Source organism: Carcharhinus amblyrhynchos, chromosome 20 (genome assembly GCF_965287045.1).
Source record: "Carcharhinus amblyrhynchos chromosome 20, sCarAmb.v2.hapA, whole genome shotgun sequence".
In the NCBI taxonomy this organism is placed as follows: Eukaryota; Metazoa; Chordata; class Chondrichthyes; order Carcharhiniformes; family Carcharhinidae; genus Carcharhinus; species Carcharhinus amblyrhynchos.
The window spans coordinates 9,694,832-9,713,283 of NC_137343.1; the positions used below are offsets into that span (position 1 = coordinate 9,694,832).

At 46.2% G+C, this 18,452-nt stretch overlaps 1 protein-coding gene across 5 annotated transcripts in view; it reads right to left on the minus strand.

The window, feature by feature from the left end:
* ydjc (YdjC chitooligosaccharide deacetylase homolog) overlaps nucleotides 1–18,452 on the minus strand; it is a 70,551-nt gene that overhangs the window by 12,446 nt on the left and 39,653 nt on the right. For all 5 annotated transcript variants that reach the window (XM_080208652.1, XM_080208653.1, XM_080208655.1 and 2 more), the window contains 2 exons: nucleotides 11,213–11,312; nucleotides 6,029–6,206 (listed from right to left, as the gene is read on the minus strand). In XM_080208652.1, coding sequence (XP_080064778.1) covers nucleotides 6,029–6,206; nucleotides 11,213–11,312 — 278 coding nt within the window. The remainder of the gene's footprint in view (nucleotides 1–6,028; nucleotides 6,207–11,212; nucleotides 11,313–18,452) is intronic.

The window sequence follows — 18,452 nt, forward strand, 5'->3', positions numbered from 1 at the left end:
TCTTATGTTCTTATTATGTTCTTAAATCTGAAATTGAGTCACTCTTATTGTTGAGTACCCCAGCGTACACACACTTCACGTTTTCTATCTAGCATTGGATGTAGTGATCCAATCTTAAAGAATGTCAAGTTCTTCATTGAAATCACAGAATCTCTTCAGTGCAGAAGGAGGCCATTTGTCCCATCAAGCTTGCACCAACAACAATCCCACCCAGGCCCTTTCTTCGTAACCCCACATACTTACCCTGCCAGATCCCCGATACAAAAGGGCAACTTAAAGCGAGGCCAATCTACCTAACCCACACATCTCTGGACTGTGGGAGAAACCAGAGCACCTGGCGTAAACCCACACAAACATGGGGAGAATGTGCAAACTTCACATTGACAGTCACCGAGGCTGGAATTGAACCCAGGTCCCTGGCGCTGTGAGGGAACAGTGCAAACCACTGTGTCCCCCATTCTATCATACACCCACTGGAAACTCCATTGTATAGTTAATAAAAACAGAAAGTACCAGAAATACTCAGTATTTGTGGATAGAACAATAATGTTCATTAGAGTTAATGTTTCAGGCCTGTGACCATGTGAACTTACCTCCATGGTTACTGTGGTTCAACAGTTTCTCTGACCTGACAGACATCAGCAATTCAAACTTAGAAATCAATTAAAACATCAAGTCAAGATTGCCCATAAATGTAAAAGACATTTTCAGAACAGTGCACTGAAATCTCAGCATGGCAGGTTCACAACTGCCCAGGAAGTTTCCAATTCCAAGGAGGAAAAAAAAGTACATCTTCCACTTCCTGGGGAAGATTCGAAAGTTAAAGTTTATTTATCAGTTTCACAAGTAAGCTTATATTAACACTGCAATGAAGTTATGGTGAACATCCCCTAGTTGCCACACTCCGGCGCCTGTTTGGGTACACTGTGGGAGAATATAGCATGGTCAATACACCTAACCAGCACATCTTTTGGACTGTGGGAGGAAACTGGAGCACCCAGAGGAAACCCATGCACACACGGGGAGAACGTGCAGACTCTGCACAGGCAGTGACCCAAGCTGGGAATCAAACCCAGATTCCTGGAGCTGTGAGACAGCAGGGCTAACCACTTTGCTGACCCAAGAGGTTATCTGAGTAAATCAGCAAGTAAAAAGGTTACAGTAAGTAACATAATTTCTTGCTTATGCCCACATGTCTGTCCTTGGCCTGCTGCAATGCTCCAGTGAAGTCTGGCGCAAGTTGGAAGAGCAGTATCTCATCTTCCGATTGGCCACACTGCAGCCCCTTGGGACTCAACATTGAGTTTGGAAACTTTAGATTGTGATCTTTCTCCTCCATCTTAAACCCCCTTTGTGAAAAATAAATCCTATATCAAAGGTTGATTGGCACCACATCTACAAACATCCACTCCCTCCACCACCGACACTCAGTAGCAGTAGTGTGTACCATCTACAAGATGCACCGCAGCAATTCACCAAAGATCCTTCGACAGCACCTTGCAAACCCATGGCCACTTCCATCTAGAAGGGCAAAGGCAGCAGATACATGGGAACACCACCATCTGCAAGTTTCCCTTCCAACTCACTCACCATCCTGACTTGCGAATATAATCGCCGTTCCTTCACAGTCGCTGGGTCAAAATCCTGGAATTTCCTTCCTAATGGCATTGTGGGTCAACCCACAGCACACAGTCTACAGCGATTCAAGAAGGCAGCTCACCACCACCTTCTCAAGGGCAACTAGGGATGGGCAATAAATGCATGTCCCATTTGGGGTGGAGGGTGGAGGGAATTTGATGATCAGCCATGATCAAAATGAGAAGTGGGGCAGGCTCAAAGGGCCGAGTGGCCTACTCCTGCTTGTTAGTTTCTATGTTTGAATGAAAACGCGACCTGTCCCCACTGCACCTCCCCCCCCCCCCCCCCCCCACACACACACACACACACACACACACACACACACACAACACCATTTTCCTTTTGTTCTTAAGGTTGCTCCACCTTGTGGCAATCTCTCAGTTACAGTTTGTCTAACACATTCCCCCTCATTAGTTCTGAAGAAGAGCCAGATGGACTTGAAACATTAACTCTGTTTTCTCCCCCCACAGCTGCTGCCAGACCTGCTGAGTTTTTCCAGCATCCTCTGCTCTTGAGCCAAAAGATTACGTTGCAATTCCAGTATTAATGACCCAACGAAGGCAAGAGGACATAACGAAGGTTTGCACTGGATGTGGCAAAACAGCAAGATAGCCAATTTCTTTGTAACTTCTGCTGCTGGTTTATCCCAATGGTTTGTTGGGGGGATTGCGGGGGGTGAGGTGGTGAGTGCAGAGGGGCATTATCCTTGTAACTAAAACTGGCTTCCACTGACTCGTTAGTACAACAGGGTATGAAAGCAGCATTGAACACTTTCCACGGTATTTCTAGCCCAGTTCTACAGCTACAAAGCAGAGTTGTAAGAAGCACAGGCTTGTTTGCAGTAGTCCAAATCCTTCTTGATAAATGTATTGACAATTATAATTATTCTATCTTCCAAATGACACCAGCAACTGTCGGGCAGAGAATATGAAGTCGAACAGTTTGACAGCACATGATATTGGAGATTTTATTTTTGATATTTAAAGGTTTTAGGCTGTCAGGAAGTGTGACATGCATAATGTTCCCTGTTAACATAAGCTAATAAGCTTACTAGTTAAGAGACTCAGGAACAGATAAGTTACTTTATGATGCCTGCTTAATCTGTGGAATTGAAGCCTTGGTGTTGAGTGCTCTTGCATACATATTTCTTCCAGTATTCATGGAATTACAGAAACCCTACAGTGCAGGAGGCGGCCATTTGGTCCATTGTGACTACACCAACTCACTCACAAAGCCCTTTCCCCGTAACTTTTCATATTTATCCCACTAATCCCCCTAACTTATACAGCTTGGGACACCAGGGGATAATTTAGCATGGGCTAATTCACCTAACCTGCACATCTTTGGGAGGAAACTGGAGCATCCAGAGGAAACCCACGCAGACACAGGGAGAATGTGCAAACTCCATACAGACAGTGACCCGAGGCCAGAATTGAACCCAGGTCCCTGGTGCTGTGAGACAACCGTGCTAATCATCGTGCCGGTTGTTCATGCAAATCAATCCAGGAATGGGTCTGCTGGATTGAGTTTGGGTGCTGGTTTGCATCAGAAGTTTTAGAAGAAGAAATGACAAGTGTGAATGCACGCATCAGAGTCAAAATTATCACTTGTGTCGATGGAAAATTTTAAATGTTTAGATTTTTGTCAGACAGTGGTAAGTATGGGTTACCAACCAAGGCAGGTAGATGAAGTTAAGGTATGGATCAGCTACGATCAAACTCAAAAACAGAACAGGATCATAGGAGGATCCTTTCTCTACATTCACCAGTTTGGTCTCTGGGATCAGAGGGTTCTCCTATGATGAGAGGCTGTGATAACTGGGCCCACGTTCCTTGGTATTCAGAAGGCGGCCACTCTATCATTCCCATCAGGCCAGGGGATCAACCCTGGCTCAATGAAGTGTGCAAGAAATCATATCAAAAACAGCACACAATGGTCAGCACTGCTGCCTCACAGCGCTAGGGACCTGGGTTGAATTTGCAACTTTGGTGACTGAACAGTTTGCATGTTCTCCCCGTGACTGCTTGGGTTTCCTCAGTGCTCCGATTTCCTCCCACAGTGCACATGTGTAGGTAGGGGCCAGTCAACCTAGAGTGTCAGGGAGTCCAGCAGGGTAAATAAATGGGGTTAAGAGGTCAGGGCCTGGGTGAGATTATTGTCAGTGCAGGTTCGATGGACCGAATGGCCTCTTTCTGCCTATAGCGATTCTATGATTCTATTCATGATTCTGAAGGGAATTGACAGGGTCGACACAAAGAGGTTGTTTTCCCTGGCCATGGTATCTAGCACATAGATTCTATGGCACGGAGACAGGCCCTTCAGCCCAACTGGTCTGTGCTGACCAAAAGGCCCATTTAAGCTAACCCCATTTGCCTGCATTCGACCCAAAACCTCAGCCTTTCCTATCCATGTTTCTGTCCAAATGCCTTTTAAATGTCGTCAATGTCCCTGCCTCAACCACTTCCTCTGGCAGCTCATTCCACATGTGTATCACCCTCTGTGTAAAAAAAAAAGTTGCTCCTCAGGTTAATGGAGCACATCATGTCTCAGGATAAGGGGCCAATCAAGAGAATGGAGCAGAGGAGAAATTGCTTCAATCATAGGTTTGTAAATCTTCGCAATTCTGCACCTGGGACACTGGATTATCACCGTTGAATATTTAACGGTCTCTCAGTGAATCAGAGGGGTTGAGGATAGGGTGGTGAAGAGGAGGTGAGGCTGAAGCTCAGACACAATCTGAGATTAAATGCTGAGAGGTTGTTTCTTCTTGTTGGGAGTGTCCAGGACCAGAAGGCATCATCTCAGAGTAAGGGCTCGCCCACTTAAAACAGGGATGAGGAGAAATTTCTTCACTGAAAGGGGGCTGAATCTGTGGGATTCATTACTGCAGAGGGCTGTGAAGGCTGGATTGTTAAGCATGGTACGTTTTATGGGGGTAAGGCGGGAAAGTGGATTTGAGGATATCAGATCAGATGTGATCTCATAGTATGGTGGTGCCAACTCGATGGGCTGAATGCTTACTTCTGCTCCTACGTTTTATGGTCTACAACTGTATTGAATGATAGACCAGACTTAATGGGTTGAATGGTCTACTTCTGGCATGTTCCCACGGCAAAGCAAAACTGATGCAAGAGACTTGAGTTGAAAGCTGGCCCCTGATGGTGCAAGGAGCAGATGACAGGAGGATTTATATAATTCTATTACCAATCAATTTCTATTTGATTTCTGCAAAACATGTTAGAGATTTTTCTCTTTTCATTCTCATCAGTTAAACTAATTCTACATGGGCTGGAGGTAGTGAATGAGTATAACCATCGGTCTGCAGACCGCAAAAGGTAAGGGAATATGCACTGGAGGAAGGAAAGTGATGAAGCGGTGAAACCAAAAAAGAGAAAATGCTGGAAAATCTCAGTGGGTCTGGCAGCATCTGTAAGGAGAGAAAAGAGCTGACGTTTCGAGTCCAGATGACCCTTTGTCAAAGCTAAAAGGCATAAAAAGTGGGGGATATTTATACTGCAGGGTGAGGGAGTGAACAACAAGTCATAGCCACAGAAACTAGGGGAAAAGGATGGGGGAGGTGCGTGGGAGGAAATGGGACAGAGAATGTAGAAAAGGGGCAGCGGGGGAGGGGGGAGAAAAGGCAAGAGAAGGGGGAGGAAGTAGGGGGAAGAGAGTGGGGGGGGGGAGATGGTAAGAAAAATTAAGAGACAATGAAGAAATTAAAAACGGTAGAGAACAGTAAGAAGTTAAAAGAAATAGAATGAAAACAAAGTGGGCTGAGGTGGAGTAAAGCAGATCATCTGAAGTTGTTGAATTCGATGTTGAGACTGGAAGGCTATAATGTGCCGAGTTGGAAGATGAGATTCTATTCCTCCAGTTTGCGTTGAGCTTCACTGGAACATTGTAGCAAACCAAGAACAGACATGTGGACGTGGGGCATGTTGGACAAGATGTGGTGAAATAGGCCTAAAATAATTTTAATTGTGAACAATGGAAGTTGTATGAAGGTGTTAGCCTCGTGGTATTATCGCTAGCCTACTAATCCAGAAACTCAGCTAATGTTCTGGGGACCCGGGTTCGAATCCCGCCACAGCAGATGGTGGAGTTTGAATTCAATGAAAAAAAATCTGGAATTAAGAGTCTACTGATGACCACGAAACCATTGCCGATTGTCGGAAAAACCCATCTGGTTCACTAATGTCCTTACCCGGTGTGGCCTACGTGATTCCAGAGCCACAGCAATGTAGCTGACTCTCAACTGCCCTCAGAATGAGGGATAGGCCATAAAATGTTGGAGGCCAGCGACACCCATGTCCCACAAATACATTTTTTAAAAAAGCACTTTTTCCAGAGCAGCTTTGCTTTTTTGAACAAGCCGTTTGCCATTTACCTGATTCCATGCCTTCGAAATACGTCGACCGAATTAAATGCATCTTTTTCCACCTGTAGGTAAAAGTCCATTAGCTGCTGTCCTAGCCAATCACAGTCGCGGAGTCCTGGTTCTATAGGAACGCGGGTATACTTGATTCCAAAGTCTGAAAGCACTTGTGCAAATATATCTCGAATACCTGTGTACCAGCGAATTAAAAAAAAACAAAATACAAATGTTCGGTTAGTTTTCATCCAGCAACCGATTCTGAGGCACCAAGAATCTCTACCAAAGTTCACAATTAGATTTTGACATTTGTTATCAGGGAGTAAGGTCAAGTGGCCTTGCTCTATCCCAAGATTTTTCTGTCCATTTTAATAGATAAAAATCATTTGGGCTGTTGGGGCAGGGGGGTGAGAGAAAGAGAAGTGCGCACTCGCTGAGGTTAGGCTTCCCACTGATGGTGCAGTGTTGTGCCAGCCCTCCCATTCTAGCTCACCTTCACTGGCATTTTGCTCAGTGAGGAAATCAGAGGATCAGCACCCATTAATTATTTTGTTAAACGTAGAAACTCGAAGCAGGAGTAGGCCATTCAGCCCCTCGAGCCTGCTCCGCCATTCATTTTAATCCTAGCCAATCATCAAATTCAATTTCCTGATTCCCCCCTCCCTTCTCCCCACATCCCTTTAGCCCCAAGAGCTATATCTAATTTCTTCTTGAAATCAGAATGTTTTGGCCTCAACTACTTTCTATTGTAGTGAATTCCACACATTCACCACTCTCTGGGTGAAGCAATTTCTCCTCACCTCATTTCTAAAAGCTTTCCCCCTTATCCTCAAATTGTGACCCCTAGTTCTGGACTCCCCCACCAGTGGTAACATTCTTTCTGAGTCTACCCTGTTTGAGTTAACTAGAAAGGTTGGATAGACTGGGACTTTTTTTCCCTGGAGCGTAGGAGGCTTCGGGGTGATTTCACAGAGGTCTATAAAATAATGAGGGACATAGACTAGGGGAGAGGCTATACTGGATTTAGTGTTGGGTAATGAGCCGGGGCAGGTGGGAGAGGTAGAGGTAGGCGAACATGTGGCTAATAGTGACCACAAGTCCGTCTACTTTAGGATAAAAATGGAAAGGGACGAGTGCCGGCTGAACGGGAGTGTGCTGAACTGGGGAAAGGTGAGCTATAGCAGGATTAGGAGGGAGCTGCAGGACACTGATTGGGAAGGACTGTTAGCTGGCAAGTCCACGGTTGGCAAGTGGGAGGCTTTTAAAGGCAAAATGAAATGGTTGCAGGGGAGGTATGTTCCGGTTAAGAGGAAGGATGGGAAAGGTAGGATTAGAGAGCCGTGGATTACAGGGGGTATCGAAGACTTGGTCAGGAAGAAGAGGGAGGCGTATGTTAGGTCGAAACGACTGGGTACGGAGAGTGCGCTGGAGGAACATAGAGAGAGTAGGAGGGAGCTAAAAAGGGGAATTAGAAGGGAGAAGAGAGGGCATGAAATGGGCTTTGGCTGGTAGGATTAAGGAGAATCCAAAGGCATTTTATTCCTATATTAGGAGCGAGAGAGTAGTTAGAGGGAAAATTGGTCCTCTTAGGGACAAAAGCGGGGAGTTATGTATTGAGTCGGAGGGAATGGGGGAGCTCCTGAATGAATACTTTGCGTCGGTATTCACAAAGGAGAGGGGTTTGGAATCGTGCGGTCTGTTAGAGGGAGCTGAGGATCAGCTGCAGGAAATATCTATTACGAGGGAGGAAGTGCTAGGGCTTTTAGGTAGCGTAAGGACGGATAAAGCTCCGGGGCCTGATGGTATTTATCCCAGGCTGCTTAGGGAGGTGAAAGATGAAATTGCTGGGCCTCTGGCGCACATCTTTGTCTCTTCTTTGGACACAGGTGAGGTCCCAGAAGACTGGAGGGTGGCAAATGTGGTACCGCTGTTCAAAAAAGGTAGTAGGGATAACCCTGGGAATTATAGGCCGGTGAGTTTGACATCGGTGGTAGGGAAATTAATGGAAAAAGTACTTAGGGGTAGGATGTATGAGCATTTGGAGCGTTGTGGTCTGATTGGGGATACGCAACATGGCTTTGTTAGAGGGAGGTCTTGCCTTACGAATCTGGTGGAATTCTTTGAGGAGGTGACAAAAACGGTTGACGATGGGCAAGCCGTTGATGTCATCTATATGGATTTCAGTAAGGCATTTGACAAAGTCCCTCATGGTAGGCTGGTAGAAAAGGTTAAGGCGCGTGGGATACGGGGTCAGGTAGCTAGGTGGATTGAGAACTGGCTGGGCAATAGGAGACAGAGGGTAGTTGTGGAGGGGACTTTGTCCGGCTGGAGGCCAGTGACCAGTGGTGTGCCGCAGGGCTCAGCACTGGGACCTCTCCTCTTTGTAGTCTACATAAATGACTTGGAAGAGAGCGTAGGTGGTGTGATCAGCAAGTTTGCGGATGACACCAAGATGGCAGGGTTGGCAGGTACTGAAGTGGATTGTCAGGTGATACAACAGGATATAGATAGGTTGGTGCATTGGGCAGATAGGTGGCAGATGGAATTTAATCCTGACAAATGTGAGGTGATGCATTTTGGAAGGAATAATGCAGAGAGGAACTATGTGATTAAAGGTAGGCAAATTAGGAGTATAGAAACACAGAGGGACCTGGGAGTGCAGGTTCACAAATCCATGAAGGTTGTGACACAAGTGGAGAATGTTGTCAGGAAGGCTTATGGAATGCTAGCCTTTATAGGAAGGGGTATAGAGTTTAAAAGCTGCCGTCTAATGCTTCAGTTGTATAGAACGTTGGTTAGACCACATTTGGAGTACTGCGTCCAGTTCTGGTCACCTTACTACCGGAAGGACGTGGAGGCTCTGGAAAGGGTGCAGAGGAGGTTTACCAGGATGTTGCCTGGCATGGAGGGGCTGGGTTACGAGGAAAGGTTGGAGAAACTGGGACTGTTCTCCTTGGAAAGACGGAGATTGAGGGGGGACATGATAGAGGTATATAAGATACTGAAGGGAATAGACAGGGTCAATAGTGAGAGACTGCTCCCTAGATTGGTTATGAATACAAGAGGACATGATTTAAGGGTGAGGGGGGAGAGGTATAATTTGGATATGAGAGGAAGGTTCTTTACGCAGAGAGTAGTGGGGGTATGGAACGCGCTACCGAGTGAGGTGGTGGAGGCGGGAACGTTGGACTCGTTTAAGGTTCAGTTAGATAGGCACATGAGTGAAACGAGGATGGAGGGTTATGGTAGGGGTTATTGAATAAGGGTTAGAACCTCGGGAGACACCGGAAAGGCAGGCTTGTGATTAACGTTTTTGTCTTTTCACTCCGCAGGTGGAGGTCCACCTCGTTGTCAAACGAGGGGCATGCACACGGTGGGTCGTGCGTGGGCTGCTCCTGGAGGTTCTGGGAGTGGCCTAGTACTTCGTGTCGGTGTGTGTGCTTGATCCTGGACCGGTAGACGGGCGCCGCAACAGCTCGGTGACTAGCACTGCTAGCTGTGCAGATACATGGATTTGGGCCTGTGTCTGTGGGAGTTTGTGCATTCTCCCTGTGGTTGCGTGGGTTTCCTCCGGGCGCTCCGGTTTCCTCCCACACCCCAAAGATGTGCTCTTAGGCTGATTGGTTTTACCAAATTGACACTATTCTCCCCTGAATCTGGCTAAGTCAGGGGTTCTAATTGTAGATACGCAGGGTAGAATAGGTGTAGGGTGATGCGGCGGCGCGGGCTTGTTGGGCCGAAGGGCCTGTTTCCCATGCTGGGTTGTTCTTTGTTCTTTGTATAGACCAGCTAGATAGTCAATAACTTTTCCCAAAAGGTAGGGGAGTCTAAAACTAGAGGGCATAGGTTTAAGGTGAGGGGGGAGTGATACAAAAGGGTCCAGAGGGGCAATTTTTTCCATACAGAAGGTGGTGAGTGTCTGGAATAAGCTGCCAGATGTAGTAGTAGAGGCAGATTTTTTCTTTTGAAAAGCATCTATATAGTTACATGGGTACAGAGGGATAGGGGCCAAATGCGGACAATTGGGACTAGCTTACTGGTAAAAATTGGGCAGCATGGACAAGTTGGGCAGAAGGGCCTGTTTCCATGCTTTAAACCTCAATGACTCTAACCCTGTTAGAACTTTATAAGTTTCTACGACATCCCTTAATTGTTGGGGATCTTACTTATTTTGTTGGGACATCTTCATTATCCAAATATTTCAAAGCTCAGATTGGGTTGTTATAAGGGTCATTGCTGAACCGGTGTTGGCAAACACCTGGCCAAAAAAAAAAGTCAAATTAACCAATGGGTGCTTGGCAGTTTTCTTCTCTGCAGATCTGAAATTCATGATTAAAATGGGATTGAGGGTTATAAGAACATAAGAAATAGGAGCAGGAGTAGGCCATCTAGCCCTTCGAGCCTGCCCCGCCATTCAATAAGATCATGGCTGATCTGTCGTGGTTCAGTTCCACATTCCCGCCCTCTCCCCATAACCCTTAATCCCCTCTCTTATCAAAAACCCATCAACCCGTGTCTTAAAAATATTTAGCGAGGTAGCCTCCACCACTTCAACGGGCAGAGAATTCCAGAGATTCACCACCCTTTGAGTGAAGAAGTTCCTCCTCAACTCCATTCTAAACCGCCCCCCCTTTATCTTGAGGCTGTGCCCCCTAGTCCTACTGTCCTTTCTGAGCGGGAAGAACCTCTCCACCTCTATCCTATCCATCCCATTCATCATCTTATACGTCTCAATGAGATCTCCCCTCATTCTTCTAAACTCTAACGAGTACAAGCCTAGTTTATTCAGCCTCTCCTCATAGCTCAACCCCCTCAACTCTGGCATCAGCCTAGTAAACCTCCTCTGCACTCCCTCCAAGGCCAAAATATCCTTGCGTAAGTGTGGCGACCAAAACTGCACACAGTACTCCAGCTGCGGCCTCACCAATGCCCTATACAGCCGCAGCAAGACCTCCCTACTTTTATATTCAAAAAATATAGATAGATAGGCCTGATAGGTAGGGACATGATCAGTGCAACCTGTGGGCCGAAGGGCCTGTTTGTGCTGTAGTGTTGTATGTTCTAAATATCTTTCTAAAGGTAAATGTTAGCCTGCTTATGCCTCTTTAACACTTTCAACTAAAGTGAATCATTATATCCCTACTTTTTGTTAACCTGTGTTTTTTTCCTTAAACACGTTTATTAAACACCAGTTCTTACCTGGTAAGACATGAACGTGCTGATGTCCGTCCATATGATGCGGTAACTGTCCTGTCAGTTCACAAAACAGATCTACTTGTCCTCTTAGCTCCTGATCTACCTGGCAAGTAAAATGGAGAGAGAGCAGGTCAGCAGTAGCCTGACTGCTGTAAAAGGTAAGCAGGTTGAATACTTTCCTTCCAGTGTGCAGCACCCACACAGTGCACTGCAGCAACTCACCCAGGCTCCTCCAGTACAAACATTTGAATCTGAGATCTCCAGAAAGAGAGCAGCAGGCCCCACTTGCAAGTTCCCCTCCAAGTCACGCAGCATTCTACCAGTACTTTTTTGCTGTCAGTGAACTTCTTACCCAACAGCACTATGGAATACTGTCACTGCTTGGATTGCAGAGATTGAAGAACCTGGCTCACAACAATCTCAAGAGTAATAAATACTAGAGCCTTTTAGGTAGGTAGGAGTGGCAAGGTGGATTCCTCTTAGAATCCACAGAATCCTTGCAGGGCAGAATCATAGAATCCCTACAGTGCAGGAGATGCCCAATTCTGACCATCAATTCTGCACCAGCCCCTATTCCCTTCACCCCACATATTTACTTTGCTAATCCCCCGACACTAGCATCAATTTAGTGGGACCAATCAACCTGATCCGCATATCTTTGGACCGTGGGAGGGAACTGGAGCACCCGGAGGAAACCGGAGCACCCGGAGGAAACCCACGCAGACATGGAGAAAATATGCAGATTCTGTGGAGACAGTGACCCAAACCAGGAATCGAACCTGGCTCCCTGGCGCTGTGAGGCAGCAGCGCTAACCACTGCGCTGCTCTTGATCTGCAGCCTGAAATTTCCAAGCGATTTATTAATTAAATTGCTTGGAATTAATTAAATTATTAATAAATTCATCTTGAGCTTTTGAACCAGCTCCAACACCGCAAAATCATCAGTTCTCGAAAGCTGCGATTACATTATTCTTGTGTTGTGTTAGTTTAGCTACGACTTAGTTATGGAGGGTGCAGAGTACTAAATTTGCATTTCTCCTTTGAAAAACAAAATTATACCATTTATTTTTCCAAGTCCTTCAGGTCACAGTTAATTACAATTCTCCAGTTTCTCCCTCTTCCTTGAGATTTTCAGGCTAAAGGAACAGGCCAGTACATAGTGAGACAAAACTGCCCTTGAATATTCATAAAAATACATACATTGAAGTTACTCAATATCTGGAGTTCCATATTATTCATGTATATTTCAGTTAAATACAATCAACACTGTGGAATAAGTTAAAGTTTACCTTTTAGTGTCACAAGTAGGCTAACATTAACACTGCAATGAAGTTACTGTGAAAATCACCCAGTCGCCACACTCCAGCACCTGTTTGGGTATACTGAGGGAGAATTTAGCACCTAACCAGCACGTCTTTTGGACTGTGGGAGGAAACTGGAGCTCCCGGAGGAAACCCACGCAGACACGGGAAGAACGTACCGACTCCACACAGACAGTCTGCTTTCAACTAAATTGAATAAATTATATCCCTACTTTTTGTTAACCTGTGTTTTTTCTTCTTAAACACTTTTATTAAACACTAGTTTTTACCTGGTAAGACATGAATGTGCTGATATCTGTCCATACCAAGCCAGGAATGGAATTCAGGTCCCTCTGGCGCTGTGAGGCAGCAGCGCTAACCACTGTCCACCCCTAAAGCAAGGGCAAGTGGTGAGAGCTCACAACATTAACTGTGAGGGCTGTGCGCTCCCTCTGTGTCCAAAATGTAAATATTTCTTTTGCTTTTACCATTTGAAGTTGATGATAGTTCTATTGTTTTGCAAATGATTAAGCATTTTCTACAACTCGCTTTGAAATACTTGACATGTATTAAACCTTAGTTAAATACATGCCACAGTTAGTGAACAAGCCTGACTTCAACCTTGTGACCCAATGAGATGATGGAGAGTCATTCATGCAGCCAACGCACTAGCCTAGGTTGTCCATCACCGCTCTTACTTCTGGTTTTGGTTTCTGAATCTAGTCCACTAGGTGGCACTCAGAGTAGCATACGTTAATAATGGGCTGGTCGTACAGTGTATGTACAGTAGTCTCTGCCTGTCAGTGGGGCAGAAAGAGAGAGACAAGAACGTGGGAATGGTTTAATAGAGGGGGCTCTTTCTCCCCAATGTCTCTTTACATCTTCAGGTCCAATGCTTGCGGCTTCCTTCCAAGATAAAGGGGGGTTAGGATTCCTGAGTGAACTCTCTCCCAATGGGGGGTATATATTGCAAATATACATCCATCCCTGTTCCTTCCCCAAGGCATATTAGCTAGTTAATGTAAATCAAATTCACTGAATGTCATCTCTCTATGTCTGAAAGGTGTGCATTTTCCTTTCTCGCTGAATAAAATGTAACATCCAGATCCAGACCAATTAGAACAGAGTTGGAGACGGAATGAAATCAGGGCCAATAAGGAATGGAAGCACGGGTAATAAATAATATCCAGCAACTGAAACTGACTTTTCAAATAAAAACAATATTTCCATTGGGGCAGCATGATGGCAGTGGTTAGCACTGCTGCCTCACAGCGCCGGGGACCCCGGTTCGATCCTGGCTTGGGTCATTGTCTGTGTGGAGTTTGCACATTCTCCCTGTGTCTGCGTGGGTTTCCTTCAGGTGCTCCGGTTTCCTCCCACAGTCCAAAGATGTGCAGGTCAGGTGAACTGGCCATGCTAAGTTGCCCCTAGTGTCAGGGGGACTAGCTCGGGTGAATGTATGGGGTTACGGGGATAGGGCCTGGGTGGGATCATGATCGTTGCAGACTTGATGGACCGAATGGCCTCCTCCTGCATTCTATGATCGATCCAGTAACAAAAGTATATCACATATTTTAAAAATATTACACAACTGGCTTTTATATCATGCTGTTACATCCCATGGCATTGAACAGAGCCATGAAAGGAGATACTAGGTCAACAGATGGTTTTTAAGCAGCGTCTTAAAAAGGAGGAAAGTGAGATGGAGCGATTTAGGAATTCCAGCGGTTATGTCTGCGGTAGCTAGAGAAAAGGCTACTATGGGACCAGACTGGGGAAAGAGTACAGGTATGCCAGAGGGTCCTTGAGCCAAATACAGAGATAATGAGGGGTGTAGCCATGAACTGTGTGCATGTGAGAGGGCGGATTAGGAATTTAGGGACAAGGATGGGAATTTTAAAATTGAGCCACTGCTTAAAAAGGAAGATGTGTAGGCCAGCAAGCACAGCGACGATGGCTGAATGGGACTTAGTATGAGTTAGGACACAGGCAGCAGAGTTTTAGATGACTTTGAGTTTACAGTGGGTAGAATGTGGGCAGTAACCAGGAGTGCATTACATAGAAATCAGAATCTCAAACTATGGTTCCTAGTTCTGGATTCCCCTACCATCCAGAATATTCCTTCTGAATCTATCCTATTTAGAATAGTCAAGTTTATAAACAATTAAGACAATGGCTGAGGGTTTGAGCAGCAGAGGAACAGACTGCCATGGATATGGGCAATGTTACCCAGGTAGAAATAGGTAGCCTCAGTGACGAGGTAGACATATGGCTGAAAGCTGATCTTCGAGTTAAATATGACACCGGGGTTATGAACAGAGCCTGGTTCAGTCGCAGTGTTGCTATGGATGGAGTAGCGAGGGGAGCAGTGATTGTGACAAAGAGAAATGGCTCAATCTTCCCAGTATTTAATCGGAGGAAGTTTCTGCTCACTGGAAGTTGGATAAGAATATCTGATAATTAAGTGGGTGGAAGGGCTGAGAGTGGTGCAGTAAAGCTATATATAAACTTCCCAGAATCATATGTTTAGTTAATATGCCCTGTAGCAACATGCTTGCTTGAAATGAGACCCTCAATGAGTCTGGTTACTTCTGAGGCAACCCTCTCTCTGTTACGTGGACATAATATTCATTAAGTTCACAGTGCATCCTGTGGGAGAAAACGGATTTAGCAAATGTACAGTTTTCTACACGTCGTACTAAATGATAACACACTGAATGCAGGTGTTGGATTTCACTGTTTATTCCCTGTACGTCTCCAGGGTTAAGTTACATTAAACAGTGAAGGTATGGTCAGGGTCATTATTTTACCAAAGGAGCCCATTTGATCCACTGAAATGGCCTTCTGACAAACAAACATAGACAATAACAGCAATTATAAGGTTCGCACTCTCTGGGTCCCTACAATATTAAGTCAAACATTTGCTGGAGTATTCTGCACATTATTGCTCCATTCATAAGATCTACAGTGTGGAAGGAGGCCATTTGACCCATCAAGTCTGCACCGACCACAATCCCCCCCCGCCAGGCCTTATCCCCATTTACCCTTAATCCCCCGACACCAAAGGGGCAATCCAACTAACCAGCACATCTTTCGGACTGTGGGAGGAAACCCACGCAGACACGGAGAGAATATGCAGACGTTGCACACAGTGACCCAAGCCAGGAATCGAACCTGGGTCCCTGGCACTGTGAGGCAGCAGTGTTAACCACTACGCTGCCCTGTACCAGTTGCACCTTCCCCCTGTATTCCTCTCTGCAGGAAGAGCAAAGTGACAAAGTTCACTGGTAGCACCATTTGCTCCAAAGTGATTCTTCTCAAAGCTGTGAACCATCATCCTCTTCAATACTCTCACTCCCCACTTCACCAATAACATCATCATGCCCCCTTCTCTGCCAATTTAGGTACCTCTGGCATAATGCAAACTGGGTAAAAAGTCTGACAACACCAGGTTTTAGTCCAACCTATTTATTTGATAATAGACTCACTAGCTTTCGAGGGGACTGCCTCTTCGTCAGGTGAATGGAGAGTTCTGGCCTCAGACAGAGCATATAAAGCACAGACAGTTTAGAGATTACTGATTAAAATGCGAATCCTTACACCTAACCTGCTGTTCAAGACCTGAAGTGGCTGATAATGTGAGTGGAAGGAGCACTGATCACAGTTTAAAGAGATGTGTATTGTCTCCAGACAGTACAGTAAGTGAGGTTTTGCAAACCCAGGCAAGTCACAGGGGTTACAGATAGTGCGACATGAACCCAAGATCCCTGTTGAGACCGTCCTCATGTGTGCGGAACTTGGCTATCAGTCTCTGTTCAGCGACTCTGCGCTGTTGTGTGTCGTGAAGGCCGCCTTGGAGAATGCTTACCCAAAGGTCAGAGGCTGAATGCCCGTGACCACTGAAGTGTTCGCCAACAGGAAGGGAACAGTCTTGCCTGGTGACTGTTGAGCGATGTTCATTCATCCGTTGTCGTAGCGTCTGCATGGTCTCCCCAATGTACCATGCTTTGGGACATCCTTTCTTGCAACGTATCAGGTAGACAATGTTGGCCGAGTTGCAAGAGTATTTACCATGTACCTGGTGGATGGTATTCTCACGTGTGATGATGGTATCCATGTCGATGATCGGGCATGTCTTGCAGAGGTTGCTGTGACAGGGTTGTGTGGTATTGTGGTCACTGTTCTCCTGAAGGCTGGGTAGTTTGCTGCGAACAATGGTCTGTTTGAGGTTGTGTGGTTGTCTGAAAGCAAGAAGTGGGGGTGTGGGGATAGCCCTGGCGAGATGTTCGTCTTCATGCCCTGACCTGACTGAGGAGCGCCAATTGGATTAAGCTGCTGGCTACACTTCCTTTTGGTAGTGAGTGAGGTTCCCCACGTCATTGCTGTAGAAGCCACAATCAAAGTGAGATTACGGCAAAACATGAACAGTCCTTTCAAGAGTCACCAACAAACATCTGCCATAGGAAGCAAGGACCAGTAATCCATTCTGCTCCCCAAATCTGCTCTGCCATTCAATTAGCTAATGGCTGAATGCCATTTTCCCATGCTATCCCATAATCCCTTACGTTTTTACTGTCTCGGAGTGGACCTGTCTCTCGAACAAACTCAATGACTGCTGTCAGAGGTAGCGTGTTCCAAACATTCATCACCTCGAGTGAAAAGAATCCCTCTGTCCTTACCTGTTTGACCTACATGTGACTCCAGACCCACCAGCAATGTGGTTGACTTTTAACTGCTTTCTGAATAGCCTAGCAAACCACCGCTACAAAGAAAACAAAAAGACATGAAATCGGATGGATCACCCAGCATCCACCTAGACACCGGAAGTGACAACGGCAAACTCAGCCCTGTCCACTCTGCAAAGTGCTCCTTCCTAACATCTGGGGCCGTGTCACAAATGGGAGAGCTGTCTCACGGACGAGTTAAGAAACAGCCTGATGTGGTCAGATTCACAGAATCTTACCTTACAGGTAGTGTTCCAATGTATGTCCTGTATCACTGATAGGAGAGCCCAGCAGAGGTGGCGGCGGCACAGTGGTATACAGCTGGGAGGGAACTGTCCTGGGAGTCCCGAACATCGACTCTGCACCCCATGAAGTTTCATGGCATCAGGTCAAACACGGGCAAGAAAATCTCCTGCTAATTATCACGTACTGTCCCCCCTCAGCTGATAAATCAGTAGTCCACGTCAAACACCACTTGGAGTAAGCGCTGTGGGTGGAAAGGGCACAGAATGTACTCTGGGTGGGTGGACTTCAAATGTCCATCACCAAGAGTGGCTTGGTAGTCCACTTCTGATCAAGCTGGTCAGGTCCTAAAAGGAATACAGCTGCTAGACTGGGACTACGACAGATGGTGAGGGAATCATCAAGAGGGAAAAACATACTTGACTTCATCTTCACCAACCTGCCTTCCACAGATGTGCCTGTCCATGGCAGTATTGGTAGGAATGGTGGTCGCATAGTCCTTGTGGACACAAAGTCTCAGCTTGACCATAGAACCCTACGGTGCAGAAAGAGGCCCTTCGGCCCATCAAGTCTGCACCGAACACAATCCCACCCAGGCCCTATCCCCATATCCCTACCTATTATACCCACTAATCCCTCTAACCTACGTATCCCTGGATACTAAGGGGCAATTTCTTAGCATGGCCAATCATAACCCGCACATCTTTGGACTGTGGGAAGAAACTGGAGTACCCAGAGGAAACCCACGCAGACATGAGGAGAACGTGCAAACTCCGCACAGACAGCGACCCGGACCGGGAATCGAACCCAGGACCACGGAGCTGTGAAGCAGCAGTGCTAACCACTGTGCTACCGTGCCACCCCGTTGACGTTGTTGTACTGTGTGGCATTACCACCGCGCTAAATGGGATAGACCTTGAACAGACCTGACAACACTAGACTAGGCATCCTTGAGGTGCTGTGGGCCATCAGCAG